We start from the raw sequence: 25,625 nt of genomic DNA, 5'->3' as shown, positions 1-25,625 counted from the left end.
CCGTGGGCGGGACGGATTGTGACAACCCGCGCGGAGGCGTGGCCTCAACCACCCCCAAATTCTACCCAGGTACCCGCTGCATCATGTATCGCGCCCTTCGGCTTCTCGCGCGTTCGCGTCGCCTAGTGCGGCCTCCGGCCTCAGCCTCCGCTCCCGGCCTCGGAGAGGCGGCCGTCCTCCCGCCGCGGACCCCGACCTCCGCCCGAATGGTGAGCGCGCGCCGTCCGAGCCGCGGCCTCCCGGCGGTGACCTTCAGCCCTCCGCTGGCCGGCCGGGCGGGCGGGAGGCATTCCCGGGGCGTCCCGGCAGCGCGCGGCGTGGGCTGCGTGCCCGCGTTTGGCGTCCGGGCCCCGCCGTGCCGCCGCCGCCCGCAGGGAGCGCTCGGGCAGGGGCGGCGTCGGGCGGCGAGGGTCCTGCGGGGTCGCTCCGGCGTTCCGGGGCGGGCGGGGTCGGGGGGCTCCGTCCGCGCCGGCGACTGTGCGGGGCTGGAGGCGGGGCCGAGGCCGCTGCCTCCGCTGCCTCCGCGGCCCCTCCGCCGGCTGCGGCCGGTCGCCTCCGCCCGGGGGCTTCTTCCCGCCCCTGCGAGCGGCCTGCGGGCCTCCGGTGGGGCTGAGGGCTCTGGGGGCGGAGAAGATTCCGCCTCTCAGAAGTTCCGGACCTGGGTGGAGCTGTGCCCTGAAGTCAGTCGGTGCAGACTGGTTAGGAGCCAACGTGGAGCCGAGTCTACTTTTTATTCAGAGATTCCCGAGGAACTTAGCGGCCCAAGCTCAAGTCTTCTGCGCTTTAGAGTGGCACCCTCCGTGATTAGGGCTGCTTAACGAGCATTTTATTTGATTTGATTTTTAGAAGATTTTGTGTATTTATTTGGCAGAGATCACAGGTAGACAGAGAGGCAGGCGGGGGTCGGGTGAAAGCAGACTCCCTGCTGAGCAGAGAGCCCGATGCGGGGCTCGATCCCAGGACCCTGAGCTCACGACCTGAGCCGAAGGCAGAGGCTTAACCCGCTGAGCCACCCAGGCGCCCCTTACCGGGCATGTTAAATACTTACGCACGCGGGTATTGTTAGGACAAGTTTGGGGAATAAACGGTAGTTGAGGGAGAGTCACGCTACCCAGAGCTGGGCGTTGGGGCCGCTTGTCTTTGTGCTTGGGTTTCTGCGTGTAGAATGGAAGTAAGAACAGGTACCCGGCAACATTGCTCATGTGCAAGTACTTTGTGTTTGGCAAATAGTGAGTGCACTTAAATGAGTGCCTCCCTGTATTTCAAAAGTCCAAGATATTTTCTGAACTGTAAACTTGAAGATATTAACACGGCATTACTGTGCTTGAAACTACAAAATCGGGGTGCTTTTATGTTCCTGCAACTCCCTGCTCTAATTTTAATGCATTTTAGAGCCTTTTAAAAATTTATTTAGTTTTTACTAATTTAGTGTTTGGTAAAAGGGAATCGGAGGCTGGAGAGCTGAATTTGCCCTGCTCTAACTGTTCCAAAGCTAGCACTGCCTTGCTTTTAGTGTTGGAATGATAGCTAAGATCAGATGAAGACAGATTGCCCCCCTAATTCTAAATATATCTTCTGCCCTCTGAGCTCTGCTCCAAAATCTTTGTGTTGATTAAGTTTTTCTTATTGCTGTTGAGGATTTATTTACATAACGCTAACTGCCCTAAGTTACATTTTATCTAAAAGAACACAAATGTTTATCCAATAGGAAGATAACGTATTTATTGAATGCCTGCTATGTGTTGGGCCCTGTGGAAAGGACAGTCACCACAGGCATAGAGTTTAGAGACTAGCAGGGAGATTCAGTAAACATCTTCTGTATTGCAGTGTAATATCAATAAAACATTTATTATATTTTTCCAGTGTAACCGGACTTGGTGGTCATCCTACATTATTTTTTAGAAGGAAGCAGAAGTTTATGAATTTGAGAACCCCACGTTCTTTTGGTCTACAGGGAAGGGAGCCAAGTGGGTGTATAGTGGTGTCAGTGTAACCAAGCCCTACTAGAGAAAAAAATCTAACTACTCATCGTTTACATCCTCTTATTGTCCAGAGTTGGGGTACAACTCTGGGGGTTGATTGGGACCAATCTGAAGTTACTTCCTCCATTTCTTGGCTTTTGGAAGTAGTAATAAAAAAGTAGTAATCCAAACAGCTCTCGGGTTTTGACAGTCCAAGGTTGGGGGGTTTCAGGCCCTTCCTCTTGCTAACTGGGTGATCTCCCAAGATTATTTCATCTCTCCAAGCCCCAGTATTTCCTCTAAGATGGAGATGGTAATAGTAAAATCTCCTAGAGTGGTTGTAAAAGTCAAATAACATGATACTTGGAAAGAATTTGCTACATTAGCCCAGTAATTACGCTGAGGTGTGATTATTTTTATTAGCTACTGCTTCTTACTGGCTTAGGCCAGGCTTCTGTAGACTTTTAGACATGGGAAAAAAATGTACCTCATTGATAATATTACTGTATTTCTACCTAGATACAATCATATTTTTCTCTTTTTGCAATACAGAAGGCTTTATAACATTATAAACAGTTTTGTAAACCTGTCTAGTCCCAAAGGGTAACTACAGACTACAGATTAATTTTTTTCCCCCCCCAGAGGACTATTTACTAAAGCAGAATTACTTGGCTAGGGATTTTTTAATCTTTTTTTTTTTTTTTTAAAGATTATTTATTTATTTATTTATTTGACAGAGAGATCACCAGTAGGCAGAGAGGCAGGCAGAGAGAGAGGAGGAAGCAGGCTCCCCGCTGAGCACAGAGCCCGATGTGGGGCTCGATCCCAGGGTGCTGAGATCATGACCTGACCCGAAGGCAGAGGCTTAACCCACTGAGCCACCCAGGCGCCCCGTATTTTTAAATCTTTTGAATCATCTGACCATGTTTATTTCATAGTTAATGCACATTAAAACTCAGAGTATCTTTCTGAAGTCTCCTTGATTTAAATTGTGACAGGTAAATTCCAACTATTTAGTGTTTTACAATAAATCTTTTTTATAGTATTCTAAAATATTTGTTGAGCAATTGTTAACTTTTTTATCAGAAAAGTTGAAGTACTTGGTAGAATCCTAGGGTCTCCATAAAAGGGACTTTGGATCATGGGTTCTTATTCAGGGTGGTGTTTGGTTTTAAGATATAAACTCCCTAAAATCATACGTAAGAGTTTTCATATATGTATTTATGTTCATTTTTCTAGAGAAGGGATCCATAGCTTTCCTCATATCCTCAGAGGGCTCACTTGCTCTGGAAAGGTTAAGAACTGACCTCGCCATCCTCCCTTATCGCTACATTTAATTTATAGATGAGAAAAACTGACTTACTAAGGGTGACACAGCGACTGCGTGGGGGGCTGTTTGACTGCAGAGCCACAGTCTGTCTGTCTTTAACATCTGCATTATTTGCAAATAATATCTGATAAGGGGTTAAATCCAAAATAGATGAAGAACTTGACCCCCAAAAACCCCAAATAATCTGATTGAAAAATGGGCCGACGACCTGATGTACAGATGGCGAACAGAGGCATGAAAGGATGCACAACATCACTAATTGTCAAGGATCTCCACCTCAGAGCCACAGTTACATATCACCGTCCTCCTGTCGGAATGACCAGAACCAAAAAGCTAAGAAAGAACAGGTGTCGGTGAGGATCAGAGAAAAACCGAACCCTCATGTGCTGTTGGTGGGGGAACAGCCCCTCAAAAAATTAGAGATCCCATATGATTCAGTAATTCCACTACTGGATGGTTACCCAAAGAAAGCAAAAACACAAATTTAACAAGATAGATCCACCCTTGTGTTTATGGCAGCATTATTTACAATAGCCAAATTATGGAAGCAGCCCAAGTGTCCACTGAGAGATGAATGGATAAAGAGGGTGTGGTGTGGTGTATACACACTATACACACACACACACAGAGAGAGAGAGGAATATTACTCAGCCATAGAAAAGATGAGGTTTGTTTTTTTGCCATTTGCAACAGCATGTATAGACCTAGAGGGGTATTATGCTAGGTGAAATAAGACAGAGAAAGATGAATACTGTATGATTTCATTTATATGTGGAATTTAAAAATCAAAACAGATGAGTAAACAAACACAAGGCAGAAGCAGACCCATAAATATAGAGAAAAAACTGATGGTTGCCAGAGGGAAGAGGACGGGAGGATGGGTAGAGTGGCTGAAGGGGAGTGGGAGGTACAGGCTCGTTAAGGAATGAGGTCAGTCTTGGGGTAGAAGGTACAGCATAAGGAAAACAGTGGATTGTGTGGTGATTACGTTGTGTGGTGACAGGTGATAGCTACACCCTACACCGTGGCAAGCACTGTAGGACCTAGAGTTCGGTCTCAGTGTTTTACACCTGAAACTAGTGTACTGTTGTGCGTGTCACCTATACTCCAAAAAAAAAAAAAAGTGTGACAAATTTGTCAGGAAAAGAACCGGAGAGCAGAAGGAGAATCCAGTGGGTTTTTTTTATCTTTTTAGTAGGTATTTAGGTTTCTTGCCCCTTACAAGCTGATAGGATATTATTACTTTGATACTGTTTCTTTTCAAGCTCTAATGGTGTCTTAATTTTTCTCTTTAGGCGAGTCAAAATTCCTTTAGGATAGAGTTTGACACCTTTGGTGAACTCAAGGTCCCAAATGATAAGTATTATGGCGCCCAGACGGTGAGATCCACAATGAACTTTAAGATTGGAGGTGCGACAGAACGCATGCCAGTAAGTGGTTTTATGGAAGTATTGGCTTTATTCAAACAAGTCACTTTATTTTACAAATAAATATCTTATTGAGTTAAAATAAAAACTTATTACAGAATTGGCTTTGTGAGTCTCTTTATTTTTGCTGTTTTTTTTTTTCAGATTTTTATTAGAATTTTAGTTTGAACATTTTTCGTTTTAATACTTAGTTTTTTAAGCTGATTTAAGACAGATTTTTAAGAGACTGATTGAAAAGGAAACAGATTTTTCTTTAATATTATACTTTCTGTCTATCTTGGTTTCTGTTTCCAGAAAAGTGTACACAAATACATAAAACTATTCTTCCTCACCCTGTCTATACATAAGTACACACGCAGTGCCAGGTGAATGACCGAAGGATTAGGAAACTTTTCTACCGTATTTCGATAAGTGTAAGATGACCTCAGAAGATGCACGGGTAAGATGCACTCAGTAGCACTAGGAAGAAGGGCTGTCAGAGTCGGGCCCTGTCATTGGCTGTATGGTGATGCATCCTGGCTTCAGAGATGTCAGAAGTGGAAAGAACTGACTGACTGGCTTCCGTACGCTACTGGGGCCCAGCCGTGGTGTGAACCCTGGTCAGCGCCAGGCTGTGGCCTAGGCTCGGAGCCTGCACGTGGCCAGGCTTTGGTCGGGGAGCTGTGGAATACTGTCTTCCGAATACACTTTTTACCCTATAGTCATCTTAACTTCCATATTTTAGCCCATTGCTAAGCCTTTAAGACTGAACTTTCACAGGCTTATACACTTCTACAAAAGAAAAGAAAATCTTTTTGTCACTGCCTCCACCAGTCAGCCTAGTGGTTGGGCAAACTAGGGTCAGATGACGTGGTGAGGTGACAGAGGGTAGCAGGTGATCTGAAGTGTCCTCGAGTTCAGCTCCTGGGACTGAGGAGGTCAGTGCAGGGCACTAGTGGTGGGAGTAAGCAGGGCTCCTGCTCTTGCTCCTGCCCCTGCTTCTGGCGGCAGAGGTGGGATTCAGGGGTGTGTGGTTGCTGCCGCTGCTCCAGAAATGGGGCAGCTGTTTCTGTTAGGCGCCTGTAAAAGATGGGCATGTGGGGTATCTGTTTTTTTTGTCACATTTTGCTTCACCTCGATTAATATCCTGAACTTTTTAAAATACAAAGCAGACTCTGATGGGCCCTGATCTGAGCAGTATGTGTAAACCTGGCCCCTTGTACCTGAGGTCCAAAGGAAAGCAAAACCAAAAACGATTATGAACTTCTAATGTGAGTAAATTAAGAATAATGAGACCCTTCTTTTTCTCCCCAGTGACATTTTACCATTTTATTGTGATCGTAGTCCGTGAAACTGCTGTGACGCTTTTTTCATTTTCTGAGTCCGCAGACACCGGGGTCAGTCCCCACGTTCGGATGGCCAGAGTGGGGAGGCCTCTCGGTTACGATCTGGCAGTGGTTTAAGCCACCACTGCAGTGTCCTCCTGTAGAAATTTAAATTCCCATCCGTGTCATGTTTACAGTTTTTAAGTTTCTTTTTCTTTCTTTTTTTTTTTTTTAAGATTTTATTTATTTATTTGTCGGAGAGAGATAGAGAGCAAGAGTGAGCACAGGCAGAGTGGCAGGCAGAGTCAGAGGGAGAAGCAGGCTCCCTGCGGAGCAAGGAGCCCGATGTGGGACTCGATCCCAGGACGCTGGGATCATGACCTGAGCCGAAGGCAGCTGCTTAACCAACTGAGCCACCCAGGCGTCCCAGTTTTTAAGTTTCTAATGCTATGTGCCATTTGTTTCTATCTCATTTGGGTAAAACACTCAAAATGGTTTGATTCTGGTTTCTTAGAATTCAAAACACGGATGTTCTCTTATTTCTTTTTCCGTTTGACCTTCAGCTTGTCCTCCCTTCAGCCTGGTTTTAACATGTCCTCTTCCTTTTCTTCAGTGTCCCCCCTGATTCTGGGTGAGGACGGTAGATTCTCCTGTACAGTTCCCCACCCTTCATTCCTCCCTTGCACATTTCCCCCTTCAGACCTCTTGTGGGAGCCAGACTATAATCTGCATTATTAATTGTGGCCATAATACATACTTCCTGTCTCACAAAAACCAGATACCACTTCCTTGGTGAGTCAGCAAAAGTTGCTGACTTTCATCCTTTTAAATTTGGTGAGGTGATCCAGAGCAGGAAGTGAAGAGATCCGCAAACCGAAAGGGTTTGAGATAGGGTGAGATGATGCATCCGAAGCTGTAAGCCCTAAGTCCGGATGTAGTACCCTGGGATTAAAGAAATATTCTGAGGGACATTCCAGTGACTTAAGGAATGTCAAAGCCTCATTGACGAACCAGAAGAACTTGCTTTTTGGCTTTGGGATGAAGTGATACCCATTTAGTAATGGTTATTTAGAACTTATTGGCAGTTAAATATTATTTTTACTTTTATTGTTTTTAATGAGGAGAAGGAAAAATTATAATATGGCATGAGATCCAGTGAGGAAAAATGGTACTTGCTGGTGAAATGACTGAGTGCCATTAGTGTTTATATATATGAAATAAACACATGTCTGTTTTAATCTCTCATAAAAAAGTGGTGCATTGTGTGTTTTGGGGGGGGGTGTGGTCAGACACACACATGTATTAAAGAGTCAACCTATTTGCTTTTGTTTGGTTCCCTAAACAGATGAATCTTGGTTCATTACATACCTCTCTGTAATCTTAGTGTTACTGTAACATTACTTACTTTAGTGTTTTATGTAGGTTTTGCACTTGCATAAAAGAATAATCTTAAATTTATATTCTTAATGAAACCTGCAATTTTGAGATATTTTTCTGATTAATTTTAGATCCCAGTTATTAAAGCCTTTGGCATTTTGAAGCGAGCCGCTGCTGAAGTAAACCAGGATTATGGTCTTGATTCCAAGATTGCCGAGGCCATCATGAAGGCAGCAGATGAGGTAGGAGGTGACAAGTGTGCTGTTTACTCAGTGGCATCAGACCCGCATCTCTGCTAGATGATGTCAGGCTCTGGCAGGGAAAAGGGGCGCTGAATTCCCGAGTTAATGAGTTTCAAGGTAGGGTGACAGCAGCTTGTTTGGATATTATTGGATATTAGTGTGGTGCTTAAAATATTGTGGCAAAAGTTTTGGGATGATGCTGTACCTTTAAAAAAAATTTTTTTTTTTTTTTTAATTTTTAAAGACTTTATTTTAGAGAGAGAGAGTTGGGGAGGGGCAGAAGGAGAGAGAATCTCAAGTCGATTCCTCACTGAGTCCCATGCAGGGCTCGATCTTACAACCTTGAGATCATGATCTGAGCTGAATCTGAGAGTCAGACACTTAACCAACTGTGCCACTCAAGCACCCCATACCTTTTATTTTTTATTCTCTTCACAGTTTGAAGAAAACCTGAAGAGACATGGTTAAACTTATACTACATTTTATTTTATTAAGTATAAATGGTTCCTTTTAAAACTAGTCAGTTACTTGATATGTATGGAGAATGTAATTTTACTAATCCACTTATGTAATCTTAAGGAAGTAATCAGAGATAATGGTTAAAAACGTATATTTACAATGTTTTTCATTGTAGTACTATTTACAGTAATACCAAATTAGACTGTACCTGACCATAACAGATGCTTACATAAACTATATAATAGAGCCATAGAAAATTACTTTCTTAGGAATGTCCTATGATAGGGGTGCCTGGGTGGCTCAGTCGGTTAAGCGGCTGCCTTCTGCTCAGGTCATGATCCCAGCATCCTAGGATTAAGCCCTGCATCCAGCTCCCTGCTCAGCAGAGAGCCTGCTTCTCCCTCTCCCTCTGCCAGCTGCTCTGCTTACTTGTGCTCTCTCTCTGTCTGTCAAATAAATAAATAAAATATGAAAAAAAAAAAAAAAAAAAGAATGTCCTATGATGGAGCCCACCATATAGGAAGTATGGGTCGGGGAGGTAGCAAAATGAATGTATTTTATGATCCCATTTGTGTTTGGAAAATATGAACAGAGAACATGTGTTTTCCATTGTGCATGTTTGCACACCCATTGCTTGGGACAAGCCTAAAGGGAGAAGCCAAAATGCCAAGAGTTACCATTTCTGAGAGGCAGCGCTGTTGTAACTACATTTTTCTCACTTCTCAAAATGTTTCACACTGAACGTCTATTACATAACTAGGAAAAAAAGTTGTATTTTAAAAGGGACCAATTGTTAAAGGTAATAATTTTCTAAGGTGTGTACTGTTTTTTTTTTAAGCTAAAGTCATTCTAGAAGACGTCTAGAAGATGAAGTTCAGCACCTACTCTCTAAGAAAGCTTTATAATTCAAAAACTAACACATAAAATTATATGACAGAAACGGACAAATCTGGGCTGTGCTTGTCTCTACTCTTGGCAGTTGCTACATGTCGGACGTCTGTGCAGTGAAGTAGCTGTCAGCAAACTCACTTTCAAGTGACTCGTTCATTATCATGCTGAGTCCAGCTGTGACTTCTATAGGACATTCCCACTGAGCACCACAGGAAACGTGTCTAAGGTGTGCCAGCCTTAACGGGTGGCCCTGTCTGGTTATTATTAGAGGAGGCCGTTGGAGATATAGAAGAAAGATCCCTTTGATTCAATCTTCACCTGCAATCCGTGCAATTGTATCTTTCAGAGTAGATAACCTTTCACTTTGTAGAGCAGCAGTGGTTGGAGCATGGGCTGCTGCAGAAGCCTGGAGTCGCTGGACAAGCACGAGCTGTGTGGCACCATCCGTAAATCAGTTAGCGTATGAGAAAAGTGAGCATCTTTAGAATGGCACTTGATAGGCGACTCCTTAATCATAGCTGATCACAATAGCTAAATGGATAGCGAATACTTCTTATTTTTAAAAATCCATTTTTTAAACCTTTTTTCCTGCAGGTAGCCGAAGGTAAATTAAATGATCATTTTCCTCTTGTGGTGTGGCAGACTGGATCTGGAACCCAGACAAATATGAATGTAAATGAAGTCATTAGCAATAGAGCAATTGAAATGCTAGGAGGTGAACTTGGTAGCAAGAAACCCGTACATCCCAATGATCACGTTAATAAAAGCCAGGTCAGTATATGATCTTTTCTTTGTTATAAATTGAAAAGAATGCCTGAAACTATGCCTGTAAAACAGGAATTAGCTTTTTGACAAGGAAGGTTCATTTGGCTTACATTCTTTAGTGGAAAGGACTGATAGTTTTTTGTTTGTGTGTTTGGCATTTTCTTTTGATTTTATTTTAACAACTCACAATTTAAAGGGCTTATTTCAACAGAGGTCTGAGAAGTAAAAATAAAATATTTTAAAGCTACTTTTCAAAATTCAGGTTCAATCCAGATGAAGAAAGTCCATATACCACATTTTTTTTCTTTGAAGTATATATTTTTCCATTTTATTTCCTTTCAGTGTTCCAGAATTCTTGTTATGTTCTTATTTCTTTTAGAAATCCTAGGTCTATGTCTTAAACTTCATAAAAATCCCTATTGGGGAACCTGAATTTAGTATATAAGTCTATTTATATTGTTTTGTTTTTTAAAAATGCTTTATTTTTAAATCATTTTAGAATTATAAAAGAATTACAAAGGTACTTCACACATAGTTCCTGTATAGCCTTCTCCCAGCTTCCCTTAAGCATTTTTCTTCACCCTGGTACGTTTATTCCACTGTGAGATTAACATTGGTATACAGCACCCTCAACTAGACAGACTTTACTAGGATGGCCCTAGTCTTCTGCCAACATCTTTTTTCTTCCAAGATAAAATCCACATTACATGTTGCACTTAGTTGCTGTGTTCCCTTAGTCTCCTCCAGTCTCTGACTCTCGTCTTTCGTCACCTTGACACTTTGGAAGGTAGCGGTCATGTATTTTGTGGAATCCCTCGGTTTGGATCTGTTTGATGCTTTCTCATGATCAGGTGGAGACTCTGGATTTTGGGAAAACTGTTCAGAAGGGAAGGGCTCCTCTTACTGCGTCACGGCTGGGGTACATGATAGCACCAGGACTTGGGACTGGTGATGTGAACTTCAACCCTTGTTTAGGCCGTTGGGCTTCTCCACCTTCTGTTTTCTGTTAGAAGTGAGCCACGCAGGCCTGCTTCTGCTCAGGCACTGCCCTTCAACTTCACTTTCTGAGGGGAGGCATATCAAGGAATTTTTGGTCATGTACTAAAATCAACACCGAATTAGTAAGTAGTTATGGTGCTGGACAAATACCCTCTTTCTCCTTAAACTTGTCCACAAAGCTTATCGTTCACTAGTGGATCTGGCCTATAGCAGTTACGACTGTGATGTCTTAATGGTGACGCTAAGGTTTTGTACTCCCCTTATTCCTTGTGCTCGTATTAATTGGAACTTTTCCGTAAAGAAGATTTGTCCTCTTCTCTCTACCTCCGCACTTATGTATCTGTTTATGTATATCAACATGGATTTGTGCATTTTTATTTTACTCTTAGGGCTCTAATCTGATACTGTTATTACTTATGTTGTTGCTCAGATTGTTCTAGCTCTGGGAGTCCTCTCCGTCGGCTCCTGTGTCCTTTGTATCCCTGTCCTTCCCCCTGCTCCTTTTTTCTTTCTTTAAAGCAGTTCTCTACTCTCTTCTACCAGATGCTCCGGGCCCATCATGCTGTCGCTTCCCTGCCCCAGGGCCCCGCTAGTGCCCATTTTGCCAGGGAACTCTTGGAGGATCTCACTGGAAAATATTCAGAAATTAGGATCTGGTGCTAGGTGTAATTTAATTTATTTTAAAGTATTAATGGGGAAGCTTTTTCATACAAGGTTACCGTATGAAGGATCTTTCAAACTTACTACTTGTGTTTAAATATATAAATTTCTCTTTTATGTATACTGAAGTCTGAAATCCAAGTGAGAGTAATCGTGTGTGTACGAGTCAGGGGCGCTATGTGGCAAGTAAGATCGGTGTACACCGTGAATGTTCCTTGTACCATTCATTCTGCTCTTGGAAATGGTTTGATATTTTCCACAGTAAAAACCTATAAAAATAACACTTTTTTTTTTTAAAGTAGCATAATAATTTAAAAGTATAGGGTTTCCAGTTGAAAACAGAGTGTGGAGTATGGACTTCCTGGTTCGGTCCCAGTTCTGCCAGTTCCTAACTGTTTTGGCAAGTCACACCATATCTTTGAGAGCTTGAGTTTCCTCTTTTTTAAAGTGATGAACTACCTCACAAGAATTTTGCTCAAGTTTAATAAAAGACTATCGGTAACTGCAAGATATCCTTACATGTACTTGTTAATTGTCCTTCCTGTTTGCTGCCATTGACTAGCAGATGTCCAAATAGCATGGAAGAGGAGGTGGCATATATGATACAGTCCTGCGCTTATTTAGCCTGACTGCTGCTCTCGAACCTTAAGTGAGCTGTGTCTTGCTGCAAGTCAGTGTCATTAAGCACTAAAGACATGAGTTTCGTGTAATCATATAGAGATGTTTTTAATGGAGACATTCAAGTGTGTTTTTTGTTGCTTCTGATGTAACATTTTACCATTTTTGTAAATTTTCCAACAGAGCTCAAATGACACATTTCCCACAGCAATGCACATTGCCGCCGCCATAGAGGTCCACAACGTGCTCCTGCCGGGACTCCAGAAGCTACACGATGCTCTCCATGCCAAATCTAAAGAGTTTGCCCAGATCATCAAAATTGGGCGTACTCACACGCAGGATGCTGTTCCTCTCACCCTCGGGCAGGTAGATGAGCGCGGACTGTTGATTCGGTTTGGGGATTGGTACAGATGGCCAGCATATTACCCTCTAAATCGTACTTGTTTAAAAGGCCAACTTAGGGGCGTCTGGGTGGCTCAGTCGTTAAACGTCTGCCTTTGGCTCAGGTCATGATCCTGGGGTCCTGGGATCGAGTCCCGCATCGGGCTCTCTGCTCAGCAGAGTCTGCTTCTCCCTCTCCCATCCCCACCCCCCCGTTTGTCTTCCCTCTCACTGTCTCTCTCTCTCTCTGTCAAATCAGTAAGTAAACTCTTTAAAAAATAAAATAAAATAAAAAATAAAAGGCCAGGTTGTAACAGTTCAGTGGCAGAGATTTTTCTGCATTAAGCTGTCAGTAGTTTTCCTGACAGATTCTCAGGGGAAGAGCACAGCGTGAGGATAGTGAGCCAGTCTCTCGGCAGTCGGCTCGGGTTGAGAGCTTAGCTGTGCCACGTACAAACCGTGGGACCCTGGGAAAATTAGTGAGCTTTTCTGCTCCTCAGTTTTTTGAGCTTTAAAATGAGGAAAATAACATCTGTACCCTAGCCCAGTTGTGAGGTTCTCTTTGGTTCACGTGAAGGGTGTAGAAGCATGCCGACATGTAGTAATAAGGACATACTGGCGTTAGTGGTCACCGCCGCCTTCAGCGTCCCAGGACCATCATCCTGTCTCCCTTTGTCTCTTACTGTACAGAGTAGGCTCTATAAAAATTACTTTTAAATTGATTAAGCAAGGCCTGTCTACCTGTAAGATTGTTTTGGGCCATATGGGGAAGGGGTATTACTCTCTTCCCCCAAATACCAGAAAGTGTTTTTGTGTTTCTTGATCAGTGCCTCAGAGCATGTCTAGTAGCACGCACCACGAAGGACAGGAAGGGAATCAGGCGATGGGTTTTGTTTTTGTTTTTGTTTTTTGCTTGTTTGTTTGTTTTTTAGGATTTTATTTATTTACTTGACAGACATCACAAGTAGGCAGAAAGGCAGGCAGAGAGGGGGGAGGCAGGCTCCCCGCTGAGCAGAGAGCCCAATGCGAGGCTCGATCCCAGGACCCCAGGATCATGACCTGAGCCGAAGGCAGAGACTTTAACCCACTGAGCCACCCAGGCGCCCCCAGGCAATGGTTTTTGATGGTAAAACTCTCCGGTGGTTCGGGAACGGTGAGTTGCCCAGATGCGGTATCAGGTGATGGCGAGGGGAGCGGGGCTGCTTACTTGAAAAGGCTCATTTGTAGTTTTGTTCACGTGAACACCGCAGGAAGCTTGATTGCTTAGCTTAATTTCAATACGGAAGGGACGAGGAAAAGAAAATGATTCATCGGAATACGGGTGCTGCGAGAGAAGGGGGCTCCTACCTTCTGTTGTCCCCGAAGCCTCTTCTCTTTGCAGCACGTCTTAGTGCCTGGCATGGTTTCTGCGGAGCAGTGTCCCTCTGGTTTCTAACGTTTTCCTTGTTGTGTGTGTTACATGGTGGAAAACCACGGAGCTAATGTCTCTTGGGGCCATGACAGCCTCCTGGGTAAAATCATCATTCTCCCTGTTACGTCAGCAACAGTTTTCTGGTGGACTTCACCTTACCGGAGCACCTACACTTGCTTTGATTGGAATTGCCTTTTGAGTTTATGCAGGTTTTCCCCAATAAAAAGAAACTTCTTCAGTGCACCCAGCTGGTTATGTATTAGTGACGTTAGGTTGGATGGATCTGGTCTACCTGAAAGGGGTTACAGTTTCTAAAATGTTTTCTTTAAAACAGTAAGATATCCTCATACTAATCAGAACTGTTCATGGTTTTTCCATGTTTTTAAGCAGGGAAAAGAGCTTTAGTGTAACCATATAGTCTAGCTTGCTTGGTTGAGTTCTGGCTTATGCCTTTTGTCCCTGCATAATTCTTTTCTTTTTTTTTTTCTAAAGATTTTATTTATTTATTTGACAGAGAGAAATGACAAGTAGGCAGAGAGGCAGGCAGAGAGAGAGGGAGAAGCCGAATCCCTGCTGAGCAGGAGCCTGATGGTGGGGCTCGATCCCAGGACCCTGATATCATGACCTGAGCCAAAGGCAGAGGCTTTAACCCACTGAGCCACCCAGGTGCCCCACCCCGCATAATTCTTAAAATTGTTTCAGCATAATTCTTAAAAGGGGCCCTGTCCTGTTCAGACAATACATTCTGTGGCTACCTTTTGTAGAATGTCTTTCTGGGAACCCTGTGACGGTAATAGCAGAATTAACTTGCATCCGGAAGCTCTAGTCTTACTGTGGCCTGTTACCTGCTTGTGCTCTTCAGTGGGCCGTTCAGCCTCCTGTTCTGTGTTAGGTTTTTAAGCTGAAATTGTGTGGAGAAAATGTCTGTTTGTACTTGTCTGGAGAGACGATTCAGGGTTTTTTGTTTTTTTTTTTTCTTTCTTGACGTTGTCTGGGATACAACAACAAGAAAAAAATTACCTGCAAACAGACTAATAATTTAATGTACTAAAGTAATTCTTTCTTAAAGCTTGTTTCCTGGGTGCCTGGGTGGCTCAGTTGGTTAAATGTCTGCCCTCAGCTCGGCCATGATCTCAGGGTGCTGAGATCAAGTCCCATGTAGGGCTGGCTCCCTGCTCCGTGGGGAGTCTGCTTGTCCCTCTGCCCCTCCCCTCTGCTCCTGCTCATTCTCTCCCTATCTCTTGCTCTCTCTTTTGCAGAAATAAATAAAATCTTTAAAAAATAAAGCTTATTTCCTGTGTTGTTTTTCTTTGCTGTCTGTTAAAAGAAGACAGTTAACCAGGCTGCATGTTCCCCTCTGTGGTGTCATCCCACCTTATAGGTTTATAAATCCTCATTCTTCCTTGTACTGTGATCATCGTATGAATTAAAATGGTACACATGGCACTTGGTAGCTCATAACTTATAAGAACATATTTAAAAGAACTTCTGTTCAACACAGTCAGAGTCACTTGTAAGCTGTTAAGAAATCACATGTTCTCTCCTTAATTTCCTTCTTTTTCCAGGAATTCAGTGGTTATGTTCAACAAGTGAAATACGCGATGGCGAGAATAAAAGCCGCCATGCCAAGGGTCTACGAGCTTGCGGCTGGAGGCACTGCCGTGGGCACCGGCTTGAATACTAGAATCGGCTTTGCAGAGAAGGTGGCGGCCAAAGTGGCTGCACTCACAGGTCAGCGGGAATATGAACTCCGACTCCTCTTCGTTACACTGGTCTATATTTTCTAGGTGTTTCTGCTTTGAATTCTTGTGACTTTAAAGCTAAAAAATAATATTTTCCCATCAAACATGTCTTACGTCTGTTTCAGAAGTAACAGTATTCATCCTTCTGCCTTTCAGGGTTCCCATCTATGATTCATACGGTGTGCAGTTAAATCTGTCAGTGCTGGCTTGTTTACTGTCATCGTGATGCTCAGTCATTTTCCCTTTAAAGCTGTTTCAAATACCCTTTTCAAAGCAGGCAAAATCAGCAGATGGTTGACACACAGTGCTTTCAATGGTAGATATGTTGAGATACTGACAGGCTTAGTTTCTTTTTTCCCTGTATCATACTGGGACATTTCTCTGAGTTAATGACCTTTTTGAATCTTGTTTTTCCTTTAGTAGAGAGAGTGCTGTGTTCTCGATAATAACTATTATTACAGCCGAGTTGTCATCTCCAGAAAACTCTTCTGAAGAGATAGATGTTACTGGCTGAAAGGGCAGACATAATTAGATGGTCTCTAGTAGAGATTGGTTTTTCAGTCAAGTTTTAATTGAGAAGAACTGTATTATAGGAATTAGAATATGTGATCTTTAAAATTTGAACACAGGCAACAGTGAGTGGAAATTCTAACTCCTATTGCCCCCTGCCATCTCAGGGGGTCTGCAGGGTCCCGGCTAAAGGAGGCACCAGGACAGCCTAAGATGGGGAACAATTGTACAAGTAAAAGAGTGTGGAATAAAGTGAACTTTAGCTCCTTTTCCTCCTTACTCAGAAGTAGGCATCATACGCATGTTCGCAGGAGAATAGTGTTTTTCTTTCAGTGCATTTCTTTTATTGTCCTTGTTTCTTTATCCTTTAAACACGCTAGTATCTCCAGATTCTTCCTGCTTGTTCAAGACTTAAACCTAGACAAAGCTTGAATCAGAAGATAATCATTTTTTCTTGAAGTAAAATTTTTCTTCTGTGTTTGCTTTTCGTGTCCTGGAACTTTCTGTTTAACTTGCGGATATTAGAAAGAAAACCATTTAATTCTACCTGTTAACTCATAGATACATTTTTTTTTCTTTAGGCTTGCCTTTTGTCACTGCTCCAAATAAATTTGAAGCTCTGGCCGCCCACGATGCTTTGGTTGAACTCAGTGGAGCCATGAACACGAGCGCCTGCAGTCTGATGAAGATCGCCAACGATATTCGCTTTCTGGGTTCTGGTCCCCGCTCAGGTCTGGGAGAGCTGATCTTGCCTGAAAATGAACCAGGAAGCAGTATCATGCCAGGTAATGACCTAGCTGGTAAATCTGAGCACTGCAGCTGGGCAAGAACCCGGGCATCCTCATAAACAGAGCGCATCTCCGTGTGTTGAGCATGAGTTTGATCCCAAACACGGATAGGGACGTGTGTTGCACACTCGTTTCAGAATGTGTGCGGGCCCCCTGTGATCCGAGTTGGGAACACCACCCAGCAATACAGGAAGAGAGAATGAGTTAGCATGTGCATTTTGGTTCCCCACATGAGCGAATGTGTAAGTTCCATCTTTTACAATCCAAAGCCAGAAGAACCCTGAAATGAGCTGTTAAAGTGATCAGCATGGATTGAATAGAAACAAATTCTTCCAACTGCCTGTTCATTTTTTGCTTTGGGTTTTGGCCTGTCAGGTAAGGGAAGTGACACAGGCACTAGCGAGTCATTTACAGACTCCTATGACAGTCACTGAGTTCCTTGGGGACATGTGGGTAGCCTTGTTAGATGAATGTAGTGGGTGAACAGTGATGATGAAGTGACACTAATGAGTTGACTTCAGACGGGAGGCTGAGGGGTTCTGCCCCTTCACTGCTTCACTGGTGACCAAGGGTGAAGGCACGGGGTACGAGTGGCTCACGTCAGCGGATAAGGAAACAGCAGCACACCGGGTGACAGGATCAAGATTCATCTCTGTAGGTTCAACTAAAATTGACAAGGTGACTTTTAATAGTGAGAAAGACCTGACTATAGGTTCTTTGAAATCGGTGCACGTGTATAGAACGAGAAGAGATGAGATTTTAGCATAGTTTACGTTGGAAAATGATGTAAGTTTAGTTGCCGGCAAATTCGAAGTGATTGCCTAGAAAAGAGAAGCCCAGATTCACAGATAAGGAAGTAACCTTTCCGTTGTGTCGCCTTGTACTGGTCGGAGGCATCTGCGGTGTCTGGTTTAGACTTGAGCTCATCAGAGGGGTGCTCCTAGGGTGATGGGGCTCTGGAGACTTAGGATGAGTAGGAGAATTTCTGCTTCATGTCCGCTTTGAGAAGTCTCCCGAATGTCAGCCCGGTGCTTATTTCATGAGTGTTCCCGTTGCTGCCGGCTTCTCTGTGCTGTAATTGCTGGCTCTCTCCCCCCGGCCTCCAGGTTCTGCAGGCCAGGGGCTGCATCACTCCCCACGGGGTGTTCAGTGCCTAGCTCCAGCGTTCTGCAGTGGACGAAAGCTGTGGAAACGGGGAGGGCCGTGTTCCCTGTGTGGGTGTGGGTGTGGGTACTCATTACTCAGGAGCCCCTGAGCCAGTGGGTCACGGTTTGGGGCCACCCATCCCTCTCTCTTGATTGGTTTCATTGTATCAGCCCTGATGACGGGGGACTTGCTTTATTTAACGAAGTTAGATTTCCTCCTTTTCTTGATCAGTTGACATGATACATAATCTTAACTGGCACTCGACACCATGAGCACATTTGACATGGACTCTTTCCTTGGTGGCTCTTTTGAAGGCAAGGTGAACCCTACCCAGTGTGAGGCACTGACCATGGTTGCTGCCCAGGTCATGGGGAATCACGTCGCCGTCACGGTCGGAGGCAGCAATGGACATTTTGAGTTGAATGTTTTCAAGCCAATGATGGTAAGTTCGAGGTTCATTTTTTAACTTTTTTTGACTGAAGGCTAATTGTCTTGTGTTTTCTTTCATAAAGTTTTCTAGGATTTCACGTTAGGTACTGAGATGATGTAAGTAGCAATTGGAAGTCAAGCTTTTGTTAGTATTAGAAGATTCAGCCTGGATATTTGATTAGGTGACTTTTAGCTCAAGTGATTTGATGGTTTGCCTTATTTAATAAGAAAAAGTCTGGAAATAGGGTGTGGGTTTCTTCCTTGTCCCTCACCCAGTGGGGGAGATGCCAGTGGCTAAGAAATAAGTCAGGTCTCCTTGAGCCGTCCCTCAACCCTGTCTCCTGCTCACATTGCTGCCGCTTCCCTCAAACTCCGTTGTCTTAGAAGGATAACCCACATTTGCTTTAAGGCAAATTCACTGCTCCCGGTTCCTGCCCCCGACTGGTCCTCGAATTATTCTTCTGGTCATTTGGAACTCACATAGGCCTGTAGACTTGGTGACATCTGACCTTGGCCTTGAAACACTTCTCCTTGGCTTCCTCAGCACCCTCCTCCCATGTTCTTCCCTGTCCTTCTCTGGCTTTCCTTCATCGGTTTTCCCTCTTCCACATACCTGGAAAACATTTGTGCGTCTAAAATCTGTTCTTTATCTTCCTCTTCATGAAGATGCAGCAGGGTGCGTCATCTTTAGCTTTTGTCCGCTTTCCTCAGCTTCAGAACCGCCATCCTTTGGAGTGCTTTATTTGTGTAAAGTGTTGTACATAAAATACACTGGAAGCTTATTACCAGTTTGCATCTGGTGTAAAGTCTGGTTTTAATTTGAGAAAGACAGGCAAATGACAAATATTAAGAATATTTATTCAATGCATTTTTCAAATCTATATTGGGCACCATATTGGGTACTAGTGATAGAACAATAAGCAAGACATATTTTTTTGCCCTCGTGAAATGTACAATCTAATGAAAAATACAAGCCCAGCCAAAGCAGAACTCAGACATCTAAGCCTTTGCTTGCATGACAGATTCCAAACAGGAAATACCGGCTGTCTGGCAATATAGATGTGCAATAAATGTCTTGTTAATCTTTTTGTTTAAAAAAAAAAAATCTATTTTTTGTCTTTTATAGAAAATCCATCAAGGTAATCAACATTTGCCTTATACATTTTTTTAAGATTTTATTTCTTTGAAATAGAGAGCGAGCACGAGTAGGGGATCGAGTAGGCGGAGAGGGAGAAGCAGGCTCTCTGCTGATCAGGGAACCCAATGTGGGGCTCGATCCCAGGACTCTGGGATCATGACCTGATCCAAAGGCAGACACTTAACTGACTGAGCGACCCAGGCGCCCCAGCATTTGCCTCATATTAAAATCATTAGTGCCAAATCAAACTTTGAAGTTCTGAGCCTTCTGCTGGAGTCCATTTTGGGGACTGTACTTTTCAGACCCTGAGTTTTTAGACCCAAAAGAGAGTAGGATGCAGATATATCTTTATATGTGTTGGAAATGTTACAAAAAAAGGGAAAAAAAACCTCTAAAGCGAACTAACTGATTTCACGTTTTTATTTATTTATTTATTTATTTATTTATTTATTTTTTATGAACATATATTTTTATCCCCAGGGGTACAGGTCTGTGAATTGCCAGGTTTACACACTTCACAGCACTCACCAAAGCACATACCCTCCCCAATGTCCATAACATCACCCCCCTTCTCCCAACCCCCCTCCCTGCAGCAACCCTCAGTTTGTTTTGTGAGATTAAGAGTCACTTATGGTTTGTCTCCCTCCCAATCCCATCTTGTTTCATTGATTCTTCTTCTACCCACTTAAGCCCCCATGTTGCATCACCACTTCCTCATATCAGGGAGATCATATGATAGTTGTCTTTCTCCGCTTGACTTATTTCGCTAAGCATGATACTCTCTAGTTCCATCCATGTTGTCACAAATGGCAAGATTTCATTTCTTTTGATGGCTGCATAGTATTCCATTGTGTATATATACCACATCTTCTTGATCCATTCATCTGTTGATGGACATCTAGTTTCTTTCCATAGTTTGGCTATTGTGGACATTGCTGCTATAAACATTCGGGTGCACGTGCCCCTTTGGATCACTACGTTTGTATCTTTAGGGTAAATACCCAGTAGTGCAATTGCTGGGTCATAGGGCAGTTCTATTTTCAACATTTTGAGGAATCTCCATGCTGTTTTCCAGAGTGGCTGCACCAGTTTGCATTCCCACCAACAGTGTAGGAGGGTTCCCCTTTCTCCGCATCCTCTCCAGCATCTGTCATTTCCTGACTTGTTGATTTTAGCCATTCTGACTGGTGTGAGGTGATATCTCATTGTGGTTTTGATTTGTATTTCCCTGATGCCGAGTGATATGGAGCACTTTTTCATGTGTCTGTTGGCCATCTGGATGTCTTCTTTGCAGAAATGTCTGTTCATGTCCTCTGCCCATTTTAAATACTGTGTGAAAGTTTATTTTAAAGGGTCTGGGGAATATTTGTTTTGTTAAGCATTAATAACATGATGGCCATTAAGACCTGGGAAGCCCTCTCTGTACTGACTGCCTCAGACAGGCTGAACTTTCTAACCTCTGCATCTTTGCTTCTCTTCTAGAAGATTCTTTATCCATCTCTGGTTATCTAAGTCCCTTCCATCAAATAGGACTTCACCGATTCCTGCAACTGAATTTTCTCTTCATGCTAACATATTATACCACTCAGTGTTCTTTCACACTACAGGTCTTGGGTTCCAGTTGTTTGTGTTTATGGCTTTTACGTCTTTGAGATTTCCGTGTCCTCAAAGCTTCATAATTTCTTTCACATTTGTTTCTGGGGGATGGTGCTTTACACACCACAGGAGTGCTCCATGTTTATCAAATTACATACTCATTTAGGAACCAGCGCATAATATATATTATTGGACACAAAAGTTAGGCTCATTAAGCCCCTCTTTCTCTCTCTCCCTCTCCACTTCACCCCTCCTGTCCCAGATCAAAAACGTGTTACACTCAGCCCGGCTGCTGGGGGACGCGGCTGTTTCCTTCACTGAAAACTGCGTCGTGGGAATCCAGGCCAACACAGAGAGGATCAACAAGCTGATGAATGAATCTCTGATGTTGGTGACAGCTCTTAATCCTCATATAGGTAAGGTTTGGGAATTATGCCATTTTCGACTACAAAATTAAAAAGCTAAAATATTTTTAAGAGATTGTTGGATCAAGGTGGACAGCAAATTCCTTTCGGGCATTGTTTATTAAAATCTCACAAAATATTTGCAACTAGGTTGAAAGACACTGTTATATATTAATATGCTGTCCGTGAAGCTTCGTTTCATTTGAAATGTGGTAACTCAGCAGTTCAAAATTAACACAGATCTCAGTGGTATTGAGAGGCTGAATGTTCTGCACATTCTACCTGGGAAAGCTCTCCTCACCGGGTAGCGTCACTAGATGGCACTGGCTGGTTAGCAGTGTGGGATGAGCTCATTTTTCTGCCTTCTCTAGCTGCTCTACTACACTTCGGTTTTGTTCTTTGATTCAGTTCAGATATAGGGAGTTACCAATAAGGACAGAAGAAAAAGAGTAGTACTCATTGCTTATAGGGAAAGGAGGAAAATGTAAATACTATATTTAAAACCATGAGTCTTACATTGCAAGCCTTTTCCAGAACTATAAATATTTTATTGTGTAAATTCAAACATACCTGCTTAGACTGGGGACTGACCAGAGTGGTCCTTACCAAACACACAGTTTCAGCCCGTAGGTTTGGAGGCGCTCGCTGCATTGTTATGGTGCCTTGAAAGCCTTTTCCCACCTTCTTACTGATGAGCTGAGGTTGTTAACATATTCTTCGATTTTCTATTTTATACTAAGTTATGATACAGTCATTGGCACAATATGGTTGCTGTTTAAAATACTCTTCTATAATGCCGAACTTTCAAGGCAGATTTTCTACTATTGGCTTTACATCAAGCTGTAATTTCTGTTTTATAAAGTTAGAGCTCATTTGACTGTTTCAAATATTTATAGGATATATATCTGTATATATCATATATGTATGTCACTGTGACATGCAGTATAGCCTGTTCTGGGGTGTAGAATTGAGATTGGTAATATTTTGATCCTTTAAAAACTATTGTACTTTCACATTCAATCAGAGAGCTACACAGGGGAACCCAAAGGCTTATGTGAGAAACGTTCTCTCACATTTGACTTCAGAACACTTAAGTTACAAGTGCTCCTAATGCCAAGTGATTGATTGGTCTTTCTTGGAATCAGATTTCTGTGAGCCAAAGGCCATACGAGGATAAATGGGCAAGCTGCACCTTGCTGCTGCAGCCTGAACCTTGTAGCTGCTTGTCCTGGGTTCTCTGTGCATTCGTGGACCACGCTGGCTGGGGATGGGGATTTGTGGAACCCGAAGAGTAGAGCTGAACGGTTAGCGTTAAGACTTGGACTCTAACGTCCTCAGTATAAGGCCACACAATACCTAATGGTGACCCTGACCATCTGATGAAAATTCTTTCTCAAAGTTACTCTGATCAGTAAATGCCCTTTTCAACAAGCTTAGCCTCGCCAGTTCAGGTGAATACTGAAATTGACCATAATTCGTTTCATGGGTGGTTAATGGGTCCATGCCAACAACACGTCACTTGACGTGTTGACGATCGTGTTGCCTCAAGGCTTTTGTCCCTTTGACCATAGTCCTCTGATCTGGGGGTATTTGGGGTTTTTTTTCCTCCTTTGTCGGTTTCATTTTGTTTGTTTGTTTTTTTCTTTAAGATTTTATTTGAGAGAGAGATCAAGCAGAGGGGAGGGGCAGAGGGAGATGGAAAAAAGCAGGGGATCCTGACCTGAACCAAACACACACGCTGAGCGAGCTAGACAGTGTTTTATGTTCTTTGCCTTCTGACCTTTTTTTAGTTGTGTTAAGACAACTTTCAAAGCTGTCCCTGCCTTTGTTAATTCCAGAAGCAAATATCTTAGGCAAACAGATATATTTGGTGGTGGTGTTTGGTATGAGAATAGATTTCTGCTAAAATTTGCCACTGTATCCTTGGGATGTTGGGATGAGGCCAAAGTACCGGCAAGTGTATTAGAAGCATCTGGCAGGTGCGCCCCTCCCCAGCCCCACCCCTTCCCCCCTCAGAGCCAGTGCCCACAGCTCCTACACGGGACTGCTATCTGCTGGGGGCACTGCGACACCTAGCTGGTTATGCTTTTGTAGAATCTTTGCTTCCAGTTAAACATGTTTCTGGAAAAAACACGTATGTCTACTACTTAGAAGTATGTTTTCATGTCTTGATGCTATATTGTGTTTTTGTTCTTCCCCCCTGTGAAGATAGGAGTTGTTCTCAGTGTAGTATTGAGATGGGCTAATATGTTTTTGATCCTTTAAAAATTATTGTACATTAGCATTTAGCCAGAGAGCTACACAGGGGAACCCAAAGACGATTAAATTGGCCAACTGCCCGTAGAAACAAATCTGTTATAGAAAATGAGGTATGTTTAAGCCTATCTCACTTATGAAAAGTAAAGGGTTTAGGCTGCATCAGAAGTCACAGGTCTGAGGATAATCACTGTTAAATTTTTTTTTTTTTTAAGATTTTATTTATTTAGCATAAACTGGGGCAGAGGCAGAAGGGGAGATAGACTTTTTTTTTTTTTAAGATTTTGTTTATTTGACAGACAGATTACAAGTAGTCAGAGAGGCAGACAGAGAGAGAGGAGGAAGCAGGCTCCCCGCTGAGCAGAGAGCCCGATGTGGGGCTTGATCCCAGGACCCTGAGACCATGACCTGAGCCGAAGGCAGCGGCTTAACCCACTGAGCCACCCAGGTGTCCCGAGAGAGAGAATCTTAAGCAGACTCCATGCTGAATGTAGAGCCATCAAGGGGCTCGATCTCATGACTGAGATCATGACCTAAGCTGAAATCAAGATTTGGAGACTTAACTGACTGAGTCATCCAGGCGCCCCTCTGTTAAATATTTTTTAAGATTAAACATGTTACTTGAGATCAGTAGCCTCAGTTGAGTAAATGATTACCTTTTGCTTTAGAAAACCAGATTTCAGTATGAATTCCTGCATTGCCTTTTTTATTTTTTTCTTCAGGATATGACAAGGCGGCAAAGATTGCGAAGACGGCGCACAAAAATGGATCCACCTTAAAGGCGACTGCTATTGAACTTGGCTTTCTCACCGCAGAGCAGTTTGATGAGTGGGTGAAACCTAAGGACATGCTGGGTCCAAAGTGATTTAATAAATTTATAATAAAAGTAATTATGTTCAGTAAAAGAAATGAAAAAGACTCCTTATTTGTTCTTAAACAGAAATAGATGAATGTGCAAGGAAACGACTTCTGAACTTGAATGTCTGGAGCAGAACAACTTGGTCAATACATAAAACCCCAGGGTGTGCTGGGTCCAAAAGTGTAAATTTTTGAAAATTTAGAGTTTTGAAAAGTGTAAAATGAAGTGATTAAATTGTATAAAGTAAAAATAGACTCATTTTTCTTTTATGTTAATTGACTGTTTTATAGTCAAATCTCATTTCTGTGTATGTGTATTTATTTATATCTTTTATAAAAGAGCCATACTAATTTTTAAAGAGTTTTAATTTTGTTGGCTGGTGCTGTTTTAAATTCCCCTTTAATGAAAAGGTACTTCTTACCTTGTTCCTTATATACTTAGACATTTTTCTCTTCCTGTGGTTTCCGGGCATATGCTAACCGAGCATTTGCCCTGCTGCATGGGGGTGAGTGTGTGTGTGCGTGTGTGCGTGTGCATACGTCTCTGTTAGGAAGTAGGGCAGGTGTAAAAATTTGGGCAGACCTGCTCCATGTGCCGATGACACACACACACACACACACACACACACACACACACACACCCTCCTCCTGACCTTAGATCAGTTACGAGTGGAGGGCAGCAGACTGTGGGTCAGGAATTCGAGGACGTGCATTAGAGAGACTCAGGGTGCAGGCCCGAACTTGGGAAGAGAGGGTGTCGTGAAAGGCAGTCTTGATCATCATCTCTGTGCACGTGCCAGGATTTTTCATCAGGGATTCGCTTATTCTTGGAAAATTGACCATCCACACCTATCCCCTGTGGTGTTCAGAAGGCAGCGTACATAGCATCTAAGACTGTAATTGAGAGTTTTAGAACCCTTGTGATGAAAGATG

The 25,625-nt window shown here is 43.0% G+C and overlaps 1 protein-coding gene across 2 annotated transcripts; it reads left to right on the top strand.

The window, feature by feature from the left end:
• Positions 1-23: 23 nt before the first annotated feature.
• Positions 24-24,750, top strand: FH (fumarate hydratase). Of its 2 annotated transcripts, XM_082702746.1 has the most exons (10): positions 24-209; positions 4,587-4,721; positions 7,531-7,641; positions 9,586-9,762; positions 12,217-12,399; positions 15,391-15,556; positions 16,659-16,862; positions 18,326-18,453; positions 21,437-21,590; positions 24,557-24,750. In XM_082702746.1, the coding sequence occupies exons 1-10, from the start codon at positions 84-86 to the stop codon at positions 24,697-24,699; spliced, it is 1,527 nt and encodes a 508-aa protein (XP_082558872.1). In that variant the 5' UTR covers positions 24-83; the 3' UTR covers positions 24,700-24,750. The 2 variants fall into 2 exon arrangements, with proteins under 2 accessions (XP_082558872.1, XP_082558873.1); XM_082702747.1 differs by lacking the exon at positions 7,531-7,641 and having other exon boundaries at positions 48-209.
• The last annotated feature ends 875 nt before the right edge of the window (positions 24,751-25,625 follow it).

The sequence above is a fragment of the Mustela nivalis genome (assembly GCF_964662115.1).
Source record: "Mustela nivalis genome assembly, chromosome: 16".
Classification (NCBI taxonomy): Eukaryota; Metazoa; Chordata; class Mammalia; order Carnivora; family Mustelidae; genus Mustela; species Mustela nivalis.
This window is presented reverse-complemented; position numbering and strand designations above follow the sequence as displayed.